The sequence below is a fragment of the Amblyraja radiata genome, chromosome 8, assembly GCF_010909765.2.
Source record: "Amblyraja radiata isolate CabotCenter1 chromosome 8, sAmbRad1.1.pri, whole genome shotgun sequence".
Lineage (NCBI taxonomy): Eukaryota > Metazoa > Chordata > Chondrichthyes > Rajiformes > Rajidae > Amblyraja > Amblyraja radiata.
Window position 1 is genome coordinate 56,888,732 of NC_045963.1, and position 20,916 is coordinate 56,909,647.

General features: G+C 49.3%; 1 protein-coding gene across 5 annotated transcripts in view; it reads right to left on the reverse strand.

Moving 5' to 3' along the window:
* Positions 1–20,916, reverse strand: part of nhsl1 (NHS like 1) — a 233,082-nt gene that overhangs the window by 83,874 nt on the left and 128,292 nt on the right. The window contains exon 1 of one of the 5 annotated variants that reach the window (XM_033025976.1): positions 8,410–8,533. The exons of the other annotated variants lie outside the window; for them this stretch is intronic. Coding sequence (XP_032881867.1) covers positions 8,410–8,425 — 16 coding nt within the window. The 5' untranslated portion in view covers positions 8,426–8,533. Of the gene's footprint in view, positions 1–8,409; positions 8,534–20,916 lie in introns of those variants that run through there. 5 annotated transcript variants of the gene reach the window in all.

The following is a 20,916-nucleotide window of genomic DNA, read 5'->3' on the forward strand; positions in this document are numbered from 1 at the left end:
CCGTACATCTATTCAGCCAAACTATACATAACTATAACAGGCTGTGCAAAGAGAAAAAATAATCAGAGTGCAGAATGTAGTGCTACAGCATTGCAGTTACATAAAGAGCAAATAGAAGAGAAAAAGTGCTGGAGTCACATGAGGTAGGTTGGTAGATCGGGACTACACCCTTTGCCTATGAAGAAGGAGAACTCTGGACAATATTTATCAACCAGTCTTGCAGTCAAATTATGGGACGTGAAAGGCGCTATAAAAGCAGATTTATTTGTTCAGTATCCAGAGGCACAGAACACTATCACAGTTGGTTAGTTTGGGTGAAAACTGACCCCCCCCCCCCCCCCCGAAGAAGCAACTGTTTCTGCCCTGTAAAGCAAAAATGTTGGCATCTCTATGCGTGGATTTTGATGTTATACACAGGGCTGTCGGTGGTTTGTCATCTGTGGCTGGCAACAGCTGAGCTTGCAGGGCGGCAGCAGCTGAGGTGGGGCACGGCTGGTCATCGTTTAAACAAAGACCCCTCACGTCCTTGCCCCCTCCCTCCCTCCCCATCCAGTGCTGAGCTGCTGCCTTCTGCAAGTGGCTCTCTGCTGAGATAACTCAATCTGGGAAGGCACGCAGAAGAAAATGACCAGAATGCTACCAAGGATGCTGAACTTCAGTTAAATGAAGCATCATTAGAATAATACATGGATTTGTACACCATCAAACCTGGCCTATCGGCCCACCCACCATCAAGCACCCACTTATACTAATCATATTTTATTCTCCCCACAGTCCCATCAACTCCCCCAAGATTCTACCACACACCTTCATACTATGGGCAAATTAACCGAGCAACCTGCATGTCTTTGGGATGTGGGGAGGAAACAGGTGGACCTGGAGAACAAACCCACACAGTCATAAGAGGATCGGCACGGTGGCGTAGCGGTTGAGTTGCAGCCTTACAGTGCCAGGAAGCCAGGTTCGATCCCAACTACGGGTGCTGTCTATATGATGTTTGTACGTTCTCCCTGTGACCACGTGGGTTTTTCCCGGGTGCTCCGGCTTCCACCCACACTCCAAAGATGTACCCGTTTGCAGGTTAATTGGCTTGAATAAAAATTGTGAATTGTTTGTAGGATAGTGCTGGGGCTCATGTTGTCGACCTCCCCGTGGTGAGCCCTGTCAACTGACCTCAGCCAGGCGAACGACAACAAACAGAGACGGCAGCAGCGCCGCAGCTTGGCGCCAACCTGGAGCATGTGCCCTTTTTAGAGCGGGCTCCTGCGGATGTCGAACCTGATGGCATCACCCTGCTGCGGACTTCTGCTGCCTCAAACGCAAGAAGGATAGTGCTAGTGTACGGGGAACGTTGGCTGGCACGGGCTCGGTGGGTCGCGCTGTATCATTGTGGACGACAGATGGCACAATGGGCTGAGTGTTCGGCTGGCAACCGGAAGGTAGCTGGTTCGAATCCCGCTTGGAGTGCATACTGTCGTTGTGTCCTTGGGCAAGACACTTCACCCACCTTTGCCTGTGTGTGTCCTTGGGCAAGACACTTCACCCACCTTTGCCTGTCTGTATGGAAGTAATTGTGTGAAGCACTTTGGGGTCAATGCAAGTTGACTAAAAATGTGCTATATAAATAAAGACATTATTATTATTATAAACTAAATTAAACTAAGGAAGGTCATGCAAATCCATAGGCAGTTGTACAAGTCAGTATCGAACCCGGGTCTCCAACACAGTTTGGCAGCAGCTCCACCAGCTCCACCAGCTCCACCACGGTGCTATCCCAAACCATCCCAGCAATCTGTACAAGCTATCCAGGTATTCCACAACCACAGTCAAGTCACACACAGATGTAATCCTGTGCCCTGCATACAGAACACTACCCAACTCAAAGTCTGATGTTCAACTCATTCCAACAACTAGTTTATTTTCCATGGTAACATTGAGCCATTGTTTTGTTCAGTTTAGTGCAGTTTAGTTATACAGCATGGAGACAGGGCTTTCGGCCCACCGAGTCCACGCCGACCTTGTACACAGTTCTATCCTATACTCTAGGAATAATTTACAGAGGCCAATTAATTTACAAACTTGGGATGTGGGAGGAATTAATCAGAATGGGACCGGATCTTTGGCGCTGAGATGCAGTAACTCTACCGCTGCACCACCGTGCTACCCACATGAGGTACCTTTTATAATGAGCTATTGATGTAAAACATCGTGGCCAAGCAACTAGTGATGGGGATCAGCTCAAGATTCAAGAGAGTTTATTGTCATGTGTCCCAGATAGGACAATGAAATTCTTGCTTTGCTTCAGCACAACAGAATATAGTAGGCATGAATAAATACTGAATAGATCAGTGTGGCCATATACCATTAAATATATATATATATACACACACATAAATAAGCAGATAAAGTGCAATGGGCTATTAATGTTCAGAGTTTTGTTTGAGTTGAGTTTAATAGCCTGATGGCTGTGGGGAAGTAGCTATTCCTGAACCTGGATGTTGCAGTCTTCAGGCTCCTGTACCTTCTACCAGAAGGTAGCAGGGAGATGAGTGAGTGGCCAGGTTGGTGTGGATCCTTGATGATGCTGTCAGCCTTTTTGAGGCAGCAGCTGCGATAGATCCCCTCAATGGTAGGGAGGTCAGAGCCGATGATGGACTGGGCAGTGCTTACAACGTTTTGTATTCTTTTCCTCTCCAGGGCGCTCAAGTTGCCGAACCAAGCCACGATGCAACCGGTCAGCATGCTCTCTACTGTGCACCTGTAGAAGTTCGAGAGAGTCCTCCTTGACATACCGACTCTCCGTAATCTTCTCAGGAAGTAGAGGCGCTGATGTGCTTTCTTTATAATAGCATCAGTGTTCACGGACCAGGAGAGATCTTCAGAGATATGCTCAAAGGAGGAAAGCAAGGTAGAGGTGTTTAAGGATAGTGTGCTGGGGAATGGGGCCTTCACTGCTGAATGATGAAAATACAGGCTACACAAGAGACTCCAATCCAGAGGAGTGCAGAGATCTAAGGTAATGGGAGGCTGCTCAAACAGACAGACAGACAGAGGGTGCAGTCTTTGGAGAAACTCAAAGGCGACGGGTTGATGGACTGGGACTGGATGCCAATGACAGCCAAGTGAAACACAAAACAAGCTGGAACACGGCAACAGAGTTCTTGATAAGAATATTAGAATCAACATGGCATGGACGGCTATGGACCAAGTGCTGGTGACTGGGATTAGGGTGGATGACTGGGATTAGGGTGGATGACTAGGTTGTGGTTGGTAAGGACAGGATGGGCCGAAGGGCCTGTTTCTGTGCAGTGTGACTCTTACATCAAGCTTGTGAGCGGTGGAATTTAACAAGAGTGCATTGAGTGGCTGAGTCGTAAGTTCATAAGTGACACAAGCAAAATTAGGCCATTCGACCCATCGTGTACTCTGCCATGGCTGATTTATCTTTCCCTCTCAATCCATTCATCCTGCCTTCTCCCCATAACCCCCGACATCTCTATAAGGTCTATAAGTACCTCAGCCTCTGATAGTAATGTGAGAAAATACCTAGCCTATCTTTGCAACTTCAACCGTCCATTGTAGGTAACATCTTGCTGAATCAAGTCTGTCTATTGCCAACTGATCCTTTCCGTGGTGTGAACTCTATAGGAATTTCATGTGTGATCTAACCAACGTTTTGTACAGCTGCAACATAACATTCCAACTTTATACACAAAGCCTCGCCCTTGAAGGCAAGCATTCTGAATTCCTTCTTCATAACTCTAGGTATCCGTGTCTCCATTTTCAGGAATACAAGTCCCTCTGTACATAGAAACATAGAAAATAGGTGCAGGAGTAGGCCATTCAGCCCTTCGAGCCTGCACCGCCATTCAATATGATCATGGCTGATCATCCAACTCAGTATCCTGTACCTGCTTTCTCTCCGTACCCCCGATCCCTTTAGCCACAAGGGCCACATCTAACTCCCTCTTAAATATAGCCAATGAACTGGCCTCAACTACATTTTGTGGCAGAGAATTCCAGAGATTCACCACTCTCTGTGTAAAAAATATTTTTCTCATCTCAGTCCTAAAAGATCTCCCCTTTATCCTTAAACTGTGACCCCTTGTTCTGGACTTCCCCAACATCGGGAACAATCTTCCTGCATCTAGCCTGTCCAACCCCTTAAGAATTTTGTAAGTTTCTATAAGATCCCCCCTCAATCTTCTAAATTCTAGCGAGTACAAGCCGAGTCTATCCAGTCTTTCTTCATATGAAAGTCCTGACATCCCAGGAATCAGTCTGGTGAACCTTCTCTGTACTCTCTCTCCACATCAACACTCCACCTGTCATTGGAATTTGCTCCACCCAAATTCCCAGCTGATCTATGGACCACTGTGTCCTTAGTAAACCTTGTGTGATGGAGAGTTACGTGGTCAGAGAATTCATGAATGGTGAAGGGATTTTCGTAAGCTTCATCATCCATTGCTCCACTGACAACAATTCATAAAAGTTAGTGTTGGAGAGGGGAGTGTTATGCATTGTTGAAGGAAGTGTAGGCTTAAGAGGAACATGGGAGCCCATCTAAGGCACTCAGTTGAAGCTCAAGGCAGTGCACTGGGGAACATAGTTGTCGACAGAAACCAAAGTTGTCAGCATCCTGCTCTCTTTAGTATGCTGGGAAACAGCTGTGCCTGGACTCCCAGCCAGATGTGCCTTTCCGAGCGGCCCACACCCCCGGCCTGGACTGCAGTAAAGGGACAGTTTCATTGAACACTGCAGAGGTGATGTAGTGTAAACCTCTGGCCGCCACTGTCCCCTACACTCTACGAGGGACCACTCTTCACGACGTGCTTCATATTCAGCAGCCACATATTCAGAGCGGCACAGGAACGCAGCTGTAGAGCTGCTGCCTTACTGCGCCAGAGACTCGGCTTTGACCCTGACCACGGGTGCTGTTTGTTTGGAGTTTGTGCGCTCTTCCCGTGACCTGCGTGGGTTTTCTTTGAGATCTCCGGTTTACTCCCATACTCCAAATACGTGCAAGTATGTAGGCTAATTGGCTTGATATAGTTGTAAAATTTTCCCTAATGTATGTAGGAAAGCGCTAGTGTGTGGAGATCGCTGGTCGGCGTGGACTCAGTGGGCCAAAGGGCATGTTTCCACACCATATCTCCAAACTAAACTAAGCCAAACTAAACTAAACTAAACAATGGGTGCATGATGCCAAGTTAAGTTTGTTTTAATTTCACACTAGTTTCCAGTACACAAAAGCACAGGGTGATACTTCAATACAATAGTCAGAGTTGTACAGCAAGGAAACAGGCTCTTTAGACAAAATTCTCCATGCCATGCCAACCAAGATGCCTTCCTGAACATGTCCTATTTGCCTTCATCCATCTCATCCTTTCCTACCCATAATGAAGGAGTGTTGCACTTTTACATGCCCGGTTAAATGGAGGGCTCATTATGAAAGATTGCATTCCACTCCATGTGGACCTATGGCAATTTACCCCTGGAGTTCCAGCCAACCCTCACACAGTATGTCTGAGGAAACATATTATCTGCTTATTGTATGCAAGACTGGCATGTGTAGGAACCGTTAGCAAAATAGCTGCTGGGTTTATATTTAGGGCCAGACCTGAAACACCCCACTGCTTTCAAAACCTGGGACGTCCCACGGAATGATAGAAGTGCAAGATCTTTTATGTTGCCCCCACTCCCAAATGCCACTTGGTCTGCCTTGGCATGATGAGCGGGCATGGGGATGGGGAGCATGGTAGGACTTTATTTAAAATCAAAGATAGACACAAAATGCTGGAGTAACTCAGCAGGACAGGCAGCATCTCTGGAGAAGGAATGGGTGATGTTTCGGGTTGAGACCCTTCTTCAGTTACTCCAGCATCTTGTGTCATTCCTTCTCTCCAGAGATGCTGCCTGTCCTGCTGAGTTACTCCAGCATTTTATGTCTACCTTTGATTTAAACCAGCATCTGCAGTTCTTTCCTACAGAGGACTTTATTTTAGCTTCAGTTTATTGTCACCTGTACCGAGGTACAGTAAAATGCTTTGGTTGCGTGCTAGCCAGCCAGCGGAAAGACAGTACATGATTATAATCGAGTCATTCACAGTGTACAGACACATGATAAGGGAATAACGTTTAGTGCAAGATAATAAATCTAGTAAAGTCCTAGTAAAGATAGTCCGAGGGTCTCCAATGAGGTAGATGGTAGTTCAGGACCCCCCTGACCCCCAATACAGCTCACAACGTAACAACCCCAACAGTAAGGCATTCAGCATTGAGATATGGGCAAAGATTGGGCAGTGGTTGAATTGACAGAAGTGGGGAGGGAAGGAGACTAGGAAGAGAAGTGGTTAAACAGGCAAGCATAACAAAGCCGGTTGTGGGAGTGGTCATTCCAGCAGTATTCAGAGGTTATGGGGAGAAGGCAGGAGAACGGGGTTGAGAGGGAAAGATAGATCAGCCATGATTGAATGTGGGGTAGACTTGATGGGCCGAATGGTCCAGACTTGATGGGCCGAATGGTCCAATTCTGCTCCAATCACATGAGCTTATTCAAAGTCTAGGTCAGCACGGCGCTCCGGCAACCCATTACGTTACAGTCTCAACAGTTGCTGTACACGAGATAAATGGAAGAGATTGCAATACTGAGCACATCAGCCAGTTATTCCAAGCCTCCTCCAGTAAAGTTTAGTTTAGTACAGTTCATTGTCACGTATGGCGAGGTACAGTGAAAAGCTTTCTGTTGCATGCTAAAATGCTGTAACTTTACGGCACTAGGGCACCACAGTAGCGCAGGGGTAGAGTTGCTGACTTACTGTCTGTCCTGGGTCTCCTCCACTGTCAGAGTGAGGCCAGAGAAGGCAGGAGAACGGGGTTGAGAGGGAAAGATAGATTTCCGGTGGGCGGCGTGACTCACGTCGCAGCGGCCTCTGCAGTCCGTCTGTCTTTTTGTTATTTTTTGTCCCGTTTTAATGTAGTTTTTATCTTTTATTTTTTTGATGGGGTGTGTGTGTGTGTGTGTGTGTGTGTGTGTGTGTGTGTGTGTGTGTGTGTGTGTGTGTGGGGGGGGAAACTTTTAAAATCTTTCCCCTGCACGGAGAACCCGACCTTTTCTCTGTCGGGTCTCCGTTGTCGTTGGGGCTGCAACGTGGAGCGGCCTCCAGCAGGAACGACCTGGGGCTCCAGTCGCGGAGCTGCGGAGCTACTCACCATCATGGAGCTGGCCGAGTCCGGAGTGGGTGGAGCTGTGGTGGCGAGCTGCTGTGACCCGACCCCCGGAGATTCGGAGGCTTACCGCAGGTCTGGCAGACAGTAATATCGGGAGCCCGCGGGTCCCTGCTGGGAGACCGCTTTTCGGGGCTTCCGCAACGGCGACTTCGCCTGCCCGAGTCGCGGGGTCGAGGAGTACCTGGAGCGGGGCCTTACATCATCGTCCGGCGTGGCTTCAACGGCTGCGGGACTTTGCTAGCGCCCGCCGGAGGCTCCAACAACAAGACCCGGAGCGCGGCCTTGCATCACCCGGCGCGGCGTTAATGGCCGCGGGACAATTGCCATCGCCCGCCGGGGGCTTTGACTCTGACATCGGGAGGGGAATGGGGAGTGCAGGGGAGAGATAAGTTTTTTTGCCTTCCATCACAGCGAGGAGGAGATGCGCTGTGATGGATGTCTGTGTAAATTGTGTTGTGTCTTGGGTCTTTTTTTCTTGTGTGTATGACTGTAGAAACAACATTTCATTTGAGCCTCTATGAGGTTCAAGTGACAAATAAATTGTATTGTGTATTGTGTAAATGCAACAGCATATTTCGCTTGGGTAGCTTACAACCCAGCGGCATGAATTTTGATTTCTCTAACTTCAAGTTAAGGGCCTGTTCCACGAGCATGCGACTCGATGCGGCCAGTGCGACCTAAAGGGCGCTCCAGTTTCCTCCCACACTCCAAAGAAGAGCAGGCATTTGGATCAATTGGTCTCTGTAAATTGTCCCTCGTGCATAGGACAGAACTAATGTACGGTGATCGATGGTCGGCGCGGACCCAGTGGGCTGAAGGGCCTGTTTCTCAAATCTATACTAAACTCAACTCAAAGAATAAAAGCAAGGTCCCGACAGTGGGAAAGGGTTAAAATACTTCTTCAGTCTCTCACACACACAGCCCTGCATTCCAGATGCTTGAACTTGATCAGGCTAACGGAGTTACAATACCTTTTTCCACTCTGGTTAAAAAGCCACATGCACGGAGAAAACTATGCTCACAACCCAGCCACCCTATCATTACGGTCCAGGCTCTGGCCGGGAACGGATCCAGCACTCAGATTGATCCACTTTAACAGCTCGGCGATATTTTTACTTCTCATTAAAAAAACCTCGAAACCTCGCCAACTTTTTGGGAGACTTTTGCGTTGCGGGTTACCTTTCAGACAGAACATTCCGGAGGCATGTTGAGGAGAGGGTTTCAGGCACTCCTGGTGCTGCTCGCTGCCCTGCGGGGGGTCCAGGGAGATCTACGGGACTCTCCAAACCCTGGTCCTGGTCCACTCAGCACAATGAGATCGGCTCAGCCTCCCGTGGCACTGGGCCAAGCTTGTGCAATCACAGGGCCTGTAGCCCAATCGCACTGTAGGTCTGGGCAGTGGTCCCCCCACAAGCCCCCCCCCCCCAAGCGCTTCCTGGAGGTCAGCTGTAGGGACTGTACAAGCTGGGAGCACCGCCTGGACTAGCACAACTTGTACAGTGTTCCAGGCACAGCCAGCGTCTGCTCTGCTGCTAGCAACACGTGGAGCACGGCAGCGCAAGGGAATAGAAGCAGGAGGAGGCCATTCAGCCCATCAAACTCGGCCCACTGATCAGTGCGATCATGGCTGACCCATACTAGCCTCAACCTCTCCACAGCACCAACTCCCCAATAATCCCGAAATCCTCGATCTGTCAAATATTTATCTTTTAGTTTAGTAATAGATACAGTGCAGAAGCTGGCCCTTCGACCCACCAAGTTCCACATACACTAGCAGTGGGATAGAAGCATCTATTTGACCACTTAAATAAAGACTACGAAGAAAATGGTGGGAGATGGGATTAGTAAGCATTGGTCGGCATGGACGAGTTGGACCAAATGGCCTGTTTCCGTGCTGTACAATTAGAATACACTAATTCCCTTTTAGAAACATAGAAAATAGGTGCAGGAGGCCATTCGGCCCTTCGAGCCATCACCGCCATTCATTGTGATCATGGTTGATCGTCCCCAATCAATAACCCGTGCCTGCCTTCTCCCCATATCCCTTGACTCCACTAGCCCCTAGAGCTCTATCCAACTCTCTCTTAAATCCATCCAGTGATTTGGCCTCCACTGCCCTCTGTGGCAGGGAATTCCACAAATTCACAACTCTCTGGGTGAAAAATTGTTTCTCACCCCAGTCCTAAATGACCTCCCCTTTATTCTAAGACTGTGGCCCCTGGTTCTTGACTCGCCCAACATAGGGAACATTTTTCCTGCATCTAGCTTGTCCAGTCCTTTTATAATTTTATATGTTTCTATAAGATACCCCCTCATCCTTCTAAACTCCAGTGAATACAAGCCTAGTCTTTTCAATCTTTCCTCATATGACAGTCCCGCCATCCCAGGGATCAATCTCATGAACCTACGCTGCACTGCCTCAATCACAAGGATGTCCTTCCTCAAATTAGGAGACCAAAACTGTACACAATACTCCAGAAGTGGTCTCACCTTTACTTTTCTGTAAAGATCCTCCTTAAAATATATCCAGCTTCTGGTCATCATCTTTTCTCTGTATATGGATTCATGTTGACAGGTATATGTTAACGCCTCTGATCCACCTCAGTGGAGACCTGTAAGCTATCATTAATCAGACTTTATTAGACTTCAATGTTATAGCTTGCACGGTACGTTGCACCCTTTCTCCTTCATCTGTCCACAATGGACAGCTTGATTGTAATCGGCTGTAGGTTTTTCTCTGACTGGACAGCATGTAAACAAAAGCTTTTCACTGTACTTGCGTACACGTGACAATAATAAACTAGAAGACACTAAACCAAACTAAAGTCACCCACATTATTGCCATATGAAGGCACACTGCTGACATCGGGAGAGAGGACGTGTCAATCAGAAATCAAACTGTTAAATCTGGGCTGTACATGGCAACTTGCAGTCACAATAGATTCAATTCCCTTTTCCAGTCTTCGAACCCCAGAGGTATTTTGTAACACCAATGCCCATAACAGATTAATTGGCGATCGCTCCGTAGATACGTACGATACAGTATACGAGATTGATCCCTGGGATGGCGGGACTGTCATATGAGGAAAGATTGAAAAGACTAGGCTTGTATTCACTGGAGTTTAGATAGATGAGGGGGGATCTTATAGAAACATATAAAATTATAAAAGGACTGGACAGGCTAGATGCAGGAATAATGTTCCCAATGTTGGGCGAGTCCAGAGCCAGGGGCCACAGTCTTAGAATAAAGGGGAGGCCATTTAGGACTGAGGTGAGAGAAAACTTTTTCACCCAGAGAGTTGTGAATTTGTAGAATTCCCTGCCACAGAGGGCAGTGGAGGCCAAATCACTGGATGGATTCAAGAGTTAGATAGAGCTCTAGGGGCTAGTGAAATCAAGGGATATGGGGAGAAGGCAGGCACGGGTTATTGATTGGGGACGATCAGCCATGATCACAATGAATAGCGGTGCTGGCTCGAAGGGCCGAATGGCCTCTTCCTACACCTATTTTCTATGTTTCTATGTTTCTATCATTCTGGATCCCCACCGCTGCTTTTAAGATCAGACTTGCTGACACCAATGGATTAATACCGACAGGTATATTTTTTAACGCCTCTCGTCTACCTCAGTGGAGACCTGTGAACTATCTTTAAGCAGGCTTCAACGTTATATCTTGCACTAAATGTTGTACCCGTTATCCGGTATCTGTCCACTGTGGACGGCTTGATGATAATCATGTCTAGACTTATCTCTGACTGGATAGCGTGTAGACAAAAGCTTTTCACTGTATCTCAATACACGTGACAATTATAAACTAAACTAAACTGGTTGATCTGGGCCATCGTTTCGTTAAACACCTTCGCTCAGTCAATCTTGGCCTATGCGATCTCCCGGTTGCTAAACACTTTAACTCCCCCTCCCATTCCCATACTGACCTTTCTGTCCTGGGTCTCCTCCACTGTCAGAGTGAGGCCAAATGCGAATTGGAGGAACAGCATATTTCGCTTGGGTAGCTTACAACCCAGCGGCATGAATATTGATTTCTCTAACTTCAAGTTAAGGGCCTGTCCCACGAGCATGCGACTCCATGCGACCAGTGCGACCTAAAGGGCAGGTCCCACCAGCATGCGTACGGCTCAAGCGACCACGTAGGTCGCGCTTGCCGCATGCAGGCGCATGCTGGTGGGACAGGCCCTTTAGGTCGCGCTTGCTGCATGGAGTCGCATGCTCGTTGGACAGGCCCTTAACTCTTGCATCAACTCTCTCTTCGTTTCTCACCCACCCGAGTCATCCGACTAGTTTCATTATCGCCCTGCTTAGTTTCAAGGTTTGTATTCACTCGTTATCACCTTCTCCTCAGGCAACAATAAACCTTTGTGGGCTCCACCTTTCCCTGATCATCTGGCTGGCTGTTCTTTTCACACCTTTTGTTCATTTGTTCTTTGTACCTTTTCATATCTCTAGTTTCTCTCACCCGACTCTGTCGGTAGAAGGGTCTCCACCCGAAACGTCACCTATTCCTTTTCTCCAGATGCTGCCTGTCCCGCTGAGTTACTCCAGCATTTGTATCTATCTATAGTAAACAAAACTAAAGTCACCCACATTATTGAAGTGCGAAGGCAAACTGTACGAAGGCAAGCTGGCAGATGTCCCGAATGCTGAAATATTATCTGTTTCCTCTTCCTCAGAAACTACCCGACGTGCTTAGTGTTTCCAGCATTCTTTTCTCAATTGGCTCAAAGTTAGGCCATTGTGAGATGATACATCTCTTTATCAATCTGTTACATTTGTCAGACCATTCTGTTCTGCCGTTAATTGGCTTGATTGTGTCTGTGGGCATTCTTCATCTGCCAGTCTCAGACGCAGCCCAGTCGATCACACAAGCCAGCCTCCCCTCCCCGCACACCAACTCTATGTACTCTTGACACTGCTTTGGGAAAAAGCAACCAACATAATCACAGACAACTCACACCCTGGTCATTCCATCTTCTCCCCTCTCCTGCAGGCAAAAGATACAAAAGCTTGAAAGCATCCACCACCAGATTCAGGAACAGCTTCTTTCCTGCTGTTATCTGACTATTATAGAGTCATACAGTGTGGAAACAGGCCCTTCGGCCCGGCTTGCCCACGCTGACCAACGTGCCGCAGCTGTACTGGTCCCACCTGCCTGCAGGTTTGGCCCATATCCCTCTAATCCTATCCTATCCAATGGATAGGAGAGAAATCAAATGGGCCCCTTAAAATTAAGGATGAATTTCCGATCTGCCAATCTACCTCATTGCGGCTCTTGCGCTTTCTTTGATCTGCACTTTCTGTGTATCTGTAACACTATATTCTGCATGGTTTGATTGTATTCATGTATGGATGTCTGACATGGATAGCACACAACATACCGTTTTTCATGGCTCATGATACATGTGACAATAATAAAGCCAAACCAATACATGGTTTGTACCTTGCATAGTCTCAGAAGTCCTGAGATGCCTTGCAGTCCAAGGGGAGTAGCGATTATCACACTGTTAGAAGCTCCCACAAACAGCAATGTCAGATAGGTAGTGGTCAGAGCCGCTTATCAAGGGAGAGGTTAAAATTTACAGCAATAGAGAATAACTAGAGGTGAATGATAAAGGACGGCAAGATTGGGACGGGATACAGACTACTGCGTTCCTCAGAGGAAGACACCAGTGTGTACATTTGATGTATGGTCTGAATGAGGAATACTGGGAGAACAGAGGAAAAGAAATATAGCACTCAGTCCATTGAGCCCCATCCACTCCTCTAATCAGATCACAAGGGGACAGTTACTCAACCACATTCAGCTCCATCCCTGAATGCTCTTACCCAAAGGCAAATCTGTTGATTTTGAGCTTGAATGGGGCAAGATGTTGTCACCCAAGCTTTTGACTCGGTGCTGAAAGTTCCTGGTTGCAGCAGCACAGGCACCACTGATGTCTACTGAGTGACCACTTTGTTGCCTCTGTGTGGCAAAATATCCTTTGACAATTCACCCTTGAAAACGCAACCCAAGCGCTTGTGCTGATCTAAAGAAATGCCACGAAGCCAAGTCCGAAACCTCCCAATATTTCTTTACACAGACATGGCGGGAGCCACAGCGTGATTGTTCTTAAACTGAGTAATAAATATATCCTGGTCGTACAATGTTGTTTCCATTAGATTCTTGGCAGGCTGCTGTGGGACTTTCTGCCGGTAAATCAGCTTTGTACAGTGGATCAACGGTGCAAACAAAAGCTTCACTAGTAGATAACTCTTCAGTGTTGACAGGGGGAGAGGGGGGGGGGGGAGAGGGGGGGGGGGGGAGAGGGAGGGGGGGGGGGAGGGGGGGGAGAGGGAGGGGGGGGAGAGGGAGGGGGGAGAGGGAGGGGGAGGGGAGGGAGGGAGAGGGGGGGAGAGAGAGGGGGAGAGGGAGAGGGGGTGAGGGGAGAGGGGGGGAGAGGGGGGGAGAGAGAGAGTCTCGCTCTCTCTCTCGCTGTCTCTCAATTTTTAAAAATATAAATAAAAATAAATTTAAATTAAAAAAAATTGAGAGAGACAGCGCGAGAGAGAGGGACAGAGAGAGAGAGAGGGCAGCGAGAGAGAGAGAGGGACAGCGAGAGAGAGAGAGGGACAGCGAGAGAGAGAGAGGGACAGCGAGAGAGAGAGGGACAGAGAGAGAGAGAGGGCAGCGAGAGAGAGAGAGGGACAGCGAGAGAGAGAGAGGGACAGCGAGAGAGAGAGAGAGAGAGAGAGGGACAGCGAGAGAGAGAGAGGGACAGAGAGAGAGAGAGAGGGAAGAGACTAGTGAGAGAGGGGGAAGAGAGAGAGAGAGATGGGGGACAGCGAGAGAGAGAGAGAGAGGGGACCAGCGAGAGACGAAAGCCAGACGAGAGAGACCCCCTCCCTCCCGAGAGACTCTCCAGAGGGGAGTGCAGTAGGATGGAGGACCCCTAGGAGCTCGCGACGCCATTCCCTCCTTGTCCCACTGACGCAGAGAGGTTTTTCCTGTCGGAGCCCACGACGAGAGCACGCACACCGCACCCCCTTGAGAGAGGTCGAAGGAGAGTATCGCCGAGATTTCTTTTCCGAGCCACCCCCTCCGCCCCCAACTCCCGACCAGCCCCCACCCCCCCCCTCCTTTTTTTTTTTTTCTTTAAGAGACCCGACCGAGAGAGACGGGTCTAGGGACAGCGAGCCGAAGAGCGAGGGAAAGCCCGCAGAGCACCGAGAGACGGGAAAGCGACCACCCGAGGAGAGGCCAGGGACAGCAGATAGCCGAGATGATTGGGAGAGATGGGACAGCGAGAGAGAGAGAGGGATAAGCGAGAGAGCGAGGGGAAAAGCGAGAGAGAGGCAACGAGAGAGAGGGAGAGCGAGAGGAGAGAGAGAGGAGGAGAGAGGGGGAAGCGACGCGCGGAGCGAGGGAACGCGCCAGATGCGCGATGGATGAGAGGGGCGCCCGACGCCAGAGGAGAGAGGGGGGAAGAGAGCGAGAGCGCGAGAGCGAGGGGCGAGAGGGAGGGGACCGCGAGGCGAGAGCGAGAGAGGGCATTTTTCAGCGAGAGAGAGAGCGGAGCTTGGAGAGAGCTAGAAGAGGCCGACGAGAGTCTGAGAGACCGGGAGAGGGCCACGCGCCGGAGAGAGAGAGTGAGGGGAATCTTCTCCTACAGCGCGAGCGGACCAGATGAGAGAGGGACAGACGCGCCTCTTCCGAGAAGAGGAGAGGACAGAGAGGAGAGAGAGAGAGAGGGACAGCGCGAGAGAGAGAGAGGGACAGCGAGAGAGAGAGAGAGGGACAGCGAGAGAGAGAGAGGGAAAGAGAGGAGGGAAGGGGAGAGAGTTTGAGTGGGGGGGGTAAAGACGGGGGAGAAAGACGGGCAAAAGGTCGAGGGAGGGGCAAAGGGGAGTATGACGTGGTGAACAGAGGCAGGGTGAGAGAGGAGAGGAGAGTGTGGGAGAGGAGAGGAGAGTGTGGGAGAGGAGAGTGTGGGAGAGGAGAGGAGAGTGTGGGAGAGGAGAGTGTGGGAGAGGAGAGGAGAGTGTGGGAGAGGAGAGGAGAGTGTGGGAGAGGAGAGGAGAGTGTGGGAGAGGAGAGGAGAGTGTGGGAGAGGAGAGTGTGGGAGAGGAGAGGAGAGTGTGGGAGAGGAGAGGAGAGTGTGGGAGAGGAGAGGAGAGTGTGGGAGAGGAGAGGAGAGTGTGGGAGAGGAGAGTGTGGGAGGGGAAGGAAAGGGGGGGGGGAAGAGAGAAGAAAGAAATGGAGAGAGAGAATGGGAGATAGGGAGAAGGAAGGAAAGATAAAGGAAGAAGGGAGAGGTGGAGGAAGAATCTGCATTTCATAACCTCAGATTGCTCCTAAGTGATTTCTTCTGTTGCTTGGAAATGCATCATTAACACTGTGTGTAGCAAATTCCTCTCAACGGCAACATAATAAAGTCTGTTTTCTTACCAAATAATGAAGATTGACTACTGCTGAACACACTGGGATGTTCCCTTTTCGCAGAATGAGAGTTTGGTTTAACCCTTTAGCTGTGAGACAGTCTATCCGATAGTGGACTATTCCCATGGCTCAGCAGTGGAGACAACCTGGATTTTATGCTCAGTGTCGGGAGAGGGACTTGAACCCATTGCGTGCGGTTCTGTCGAATGTCAGTGAGATCCCGCAGCCACTTTACATCAGCATAAAGACGCAACAACAGCCCTTCAAAGAGAAGTGGGGGAGTAATTGCCAATGTCCTGCCGTTATTTATCGCTCTGTCAACAGGAGCGGCAGGGTGGTGCAGTGGTAAAGTTGCTGCCTTACAACACCAGAGACCCAGGTTCGATTCTGACGACAGGTGCTTGTCACTATGGAGTTAGTATGTTCTCCCTGTGACCTGCGTGGGTTTTCTCCTGGTGCTCAAGTTTCCTTCCGCACTCCAAAGACGTACAGGTTTGTAGGTTAATTGGCTTGGCATAATTGTAAATTGTCCCTAGTGCGTGTAGGCTAGTGGTAGGGTGCGGGGATCGCTAGGTCGAATGGCCTGTTTCCGCTCTATCTCTCAAAACTAAACATCTCCAAAACATGTTGCTGGTTTATATCCCTCAATGCAAAGTTAAGGTGGATCAGTAGCAGTCAATACCAGAAGGAGTATGAGGCCGGGGGGGGGGTTTCCACTCGTTTAGGTGCTTGCAGTTTAGGTTGAGATGGGGACGGAGCGTTTTGTCCAGGGCCATCCCACAAGCTGGAACGTACACCCCATCCGCAACAAACGTTTGTGCCAAGCTCCTTGGCATTGCTTTGTATTCCAGAGTTGGCAGAGGCCAGGAGTGAAGTGGCATCCACCCAGTGGATTAGGAAGCGACACAGATCTCTGGATGCCCACTCTAAGCGTAGTAGCCAGCGGTGCCCTATCCCAGGTGGATGGGACCCAGTGACTGGTTGGTAGGTTAACTCACCGCTGAGGATTACCCATGGTCTCAACATAGAACAGCGCTCGAACAGGCCACTCACCACAAAATGACTTTGCCGAACATGATGCCAAGTTAACCTCCTCTGCCAGCATGTGATCCACAATACTCCATTCCCCCGCATATCCATGTACCCATCTCCAAGTCTCTTATATGCCACTATTGTATCTGCTTCCATCCCCAGCCCTGGCTGCGCATTCCAGACACCCACCTACCCCCACACACCTCTTTACATTTCCCCCCTTTGATTTAAAGCTCTGACCTCTAAACATTTCCACACTGGGAATGAGGCTACAACTGTCCACTCTATCTTTGCCTCTCATCATTTCATATGCTTCTCGCAGGCCTCTCCTCAACCTCTGCTGCTCCAGAGAAAACAATCCAAGTTTGCCCAACCTCTTCTTGCAGCTAATACCCCTTAATCTGCACAGCGTTCTGATGAAGCTGCAGGAAGTAACTGCACATGCTGGTTTACATTGAAGATAGACACAAATAGCTGGAGTTGCTCAGTGGGTCAGGCAGCATCTCCGGAGAAAAGGAATAGGTGATGTTTTGGGATGAGACCCTTCGTCAGAGTTTGGTACGGTTTCGACCCGAAACATCACCTCTCTCTTTTCTCCAGAGATGCTGCCTGGCCTGCTGAGCTACCACAGCTCTGGGTGTGTCTCTGGTCTGGTAAAGCTCTTTTGCATCCTCTCCATAGCCTCCACATCCTTCCTGTCATGGGATAACTGAACAGAACTACACACAATACTCCAAATAGGGCCTATGCAACATTTTATGAAGTTCCAACACGACTTCCTGAATCTTATATGCAAAGTCACATGGACCGATTCTGAGCTGTGTCTCTCAATGACTCAATAACTGCGGCACAAACTGCTGACCAATAAATCAATTGAAACCTGTTGCCGTTGGATTTTACAGATGCAGAGGGCATGTTAGCACTCAGCTCAGGGACATCACTGCCATAAACTCAGGTCTAACCTCCGTTTGTGGGCTGAGCAGCCAGAGAGGCTGGGCTTGTGTGGCTTTAGATGTCCCCACATCCCCGTTGACCTCTGCTCCAGATTAACAAATCGTCTACTCTGGAGCTCCCCCCGCTTTACCCTCTCCCAGCCAATTAGAAACCTGCCTTCCTCTATCCAGAGGCTCAGAGGTTCCTTCTCTTCATTGGTGGCCATAAGGTCATAAGATAGGAGCAGAATTAGGCCATTCGGCCCATCAAGTCTACTCCGCCATTCAATCATGGTACTCTCCGGTAGGCGGCGCGACTCTCGTCAGCAGCGGCCTCTGCAGTCCGTCTGCGTTTTTATTATTTTATGTCTATGTTTTTATGTAGTTTTTGTTATTTTTTGTTGGGGTATGTGTGTGGGGGGGTGGGGGTGGTGTGGGGGGGAGGGGGTAACTTTTAAATCTCTCCCTGCACGGGAGACCCGACCTTTTCTTTGTCGGGTCTCCGTTGTCGTTGGGGCTGCAACGAGGAGCGGCCTCCAACAGGAAGACCGGGGGCTGTGGTACCGACTACTCACCTCACCGTCGCGGAGCTGGCCGAGTCCAGAGCGGGTAGAGCTGTGGTGGACGCTGCTGCGACCCGACCTCCGGAGATTCGGTGGCTGCAACTGCGGGTTTGGTGGACGGCGACACCGGGAGCCCGCGGGTCCCTGGGGGGAGACCGCTTTTCCGGGCTTCCGCAACGGCGACTTCTCCCGCCCGAGTTGCGGGGTTGAAGAGCTCCTGGAGCGGGGCCTTACAGCACCGCCCCGCGCGGCTTGGAATGGCCGCGGGATTGCGAGCGCGCGCCGGGGGCTCTAACATCTAGAACCCGGTGCGCGACCTTGCATCACCCGGCGTGGCTTTAATGGCCACGGGACAATTCGCCATCGCCAGCCAGGGGCTTTGACTTTGACTCTGACATCGGGGGGGGGGAGTGCAGTGGAGAGAAAAGTTTTTTTGGCCTTCCATCACAGCAATGTGATGGATGTTTATGTATATTATTTTGTGTCTTGGGTCTATTTGTTTGTAATGTATGGCTGCAGAAACGGCATTTCGTTTGGACCTCAAGGGGTCCAAATGACAATAAATTGAATTGAATTGAATCTCCCCCTCTTAACCCCATTCTCCAGCCTTCTCCCCATAACCTCTGACACCTGTACTACTCAAGAATTTATCTATTTAAGCCTTAAATATATCCACTGACTTCGCCTCCACAGCCTTTGTGGCAAAGAATTCCACAGATTCACCACCCTCTGACTGAAGAAATTCCTCCTCTTCTCCTTCCAAAACAAACGTCCTTTAATTCTGAGGCTATGACATCTAGTCCAAGACTCTCACACTAGTGGAAACATCCACTCTACCCAAGCCTTTCACTATTCTGTACTTTTCAATGAGATCCCCCCCTAATTCTTCTAAACTGCAGCGAATATAGGCCCAATGCCGTCAAACGCTCATTATATGTTAACCTCCTCATTCCTGGGATCATCTCTCTTTGCATTGCTTGAGTAGAACAGTGAGGTAGTTTCTCGTTAAATGCATGCAGTTTTGTAAAGGAAAAGTGTGTCAGTAATTCCAGGCACCTCCAAATAAGAGTTCAAATTAAAAATGAAACGTTCTGTCTGTGACCACATCTTAAAGGGAACCAACTGGAGAATCACTACCAACAATGTTCAAATCAGCCAGTCATAGACAGATAGTCTTGATCACAGCCTGCAGTTTGCTTTCATCCACTTTTATCTTTCTCAGGTGCAGAGAAAAGCCAGACACTTAAAAAGTAAACCCGTACGCAAGTCGAATTTGATGCAAGTCAGAATCACCTTAAATCTAGGAAGAAACAAAGAACTGCAGATGCTGGTTAATACACAGAACCATTTGGGTCAGGACCATTCTTCAGACTGCTGAGTTACTCCGACACTTTAGTTTTAGATCTAGAGATACAGGGTGGAAACAGGATTTTAGATCTAGAGAAACAGGCCCTTTGGCCCGCCGAGTCCGTGCCGACCAGCGATCCCCGCACACAAACACTATCCTACACACACCAGGGACAATTTTTTTTATTAATACCAATCCAATTAAACTATTAACCTGTACGTCTTTGGAGTGTGGGAGGCAACCGAAAATCTCAGAGAAAACGCACACGGTCACTTGGAGAACGTACAAATTCCGTACAGACAGCACCCGTGGTCAGGATCGAACATGGGTCTGTGGCGCTGAATGCACTGTCAGGCCGAAACGTTACCACAGCGCCACCGTGCCACCCCACGGATGAGACACTTTGTGTCACATCACTTTAAAACTAGTCTCCTTCCGGGAAGCACTTCTTCACCAGCTGCCACACTGTCCGCTTGATGCAGCCGTTGTTGTGGCTCACATTGGAGACATAGAAACATAGAAAATAGGTGCAGGAGTAGGCCATTCAGCCCTTCGAGCCTGCACCGCCATTCAATATGATCATGGCTGATCATCCAACTCAGTATCCCGTACCTGCCTTCTCTCCATACCCCCTGATCCCTTTAGCCACAAGGGCCACATCTAACTCCCTCTTAAATATAGCCAATGAACTGGCCTCAACTACCTTCTATGGCAGAGAATTCCAGAGATTCACCACTCTCTGTGTGAAAAATGTTTTTCTCATCTCGGTCCTAAAAGATTTCCCCTTTATCCTTAAACTGTGACTCCTTGTTCTGGACTTCCCCAACATCGGGAACAATCTTCCTGCATCTAGCCTGTCCAATCCCTTAAGAATTTTGTAAGTTTCTATAAGATCCCCCCTCAATCTTCTTAATTCTAGCGAGTACAAACCGAGTCTATCCAGTCTTTCTTCATATGAAAGTCCTGACATCCCAGGAATCAGTCTGGTGAACCTTCTCTGTACTCCAGACAACAGCACTTTCTTCAAGCTGCCTGCACCAGCTAGTGTTTCTTCCTGTCGGCCAACACTTTGTCCGAGAGTGAGACTTCAGGGAGAAGGAGGTGGTGGTGGTGGAGGGGGGGGGGGGGGGGTGGTGGAGTGGACAAAGGGGCAGCCAACTGGAAGATGCAGCAGCTGTGGAAGAGGTGCTCGCTGATGCACCTTGTGGAAGATGTTGGCGGTTTGGCCGGGGTTCGCTCTCTACCGCTTCCCTCGTTAATGCACGCCTTCCCTGTATCTAGGAAGTGGATGGGAAGCCCTCGCCATCATCCTGTTGCAATAATACAGGTCATTGAGGAAACGGGACCACCTATTGTGAATTGTTTCTGCAAGTGGGAGTT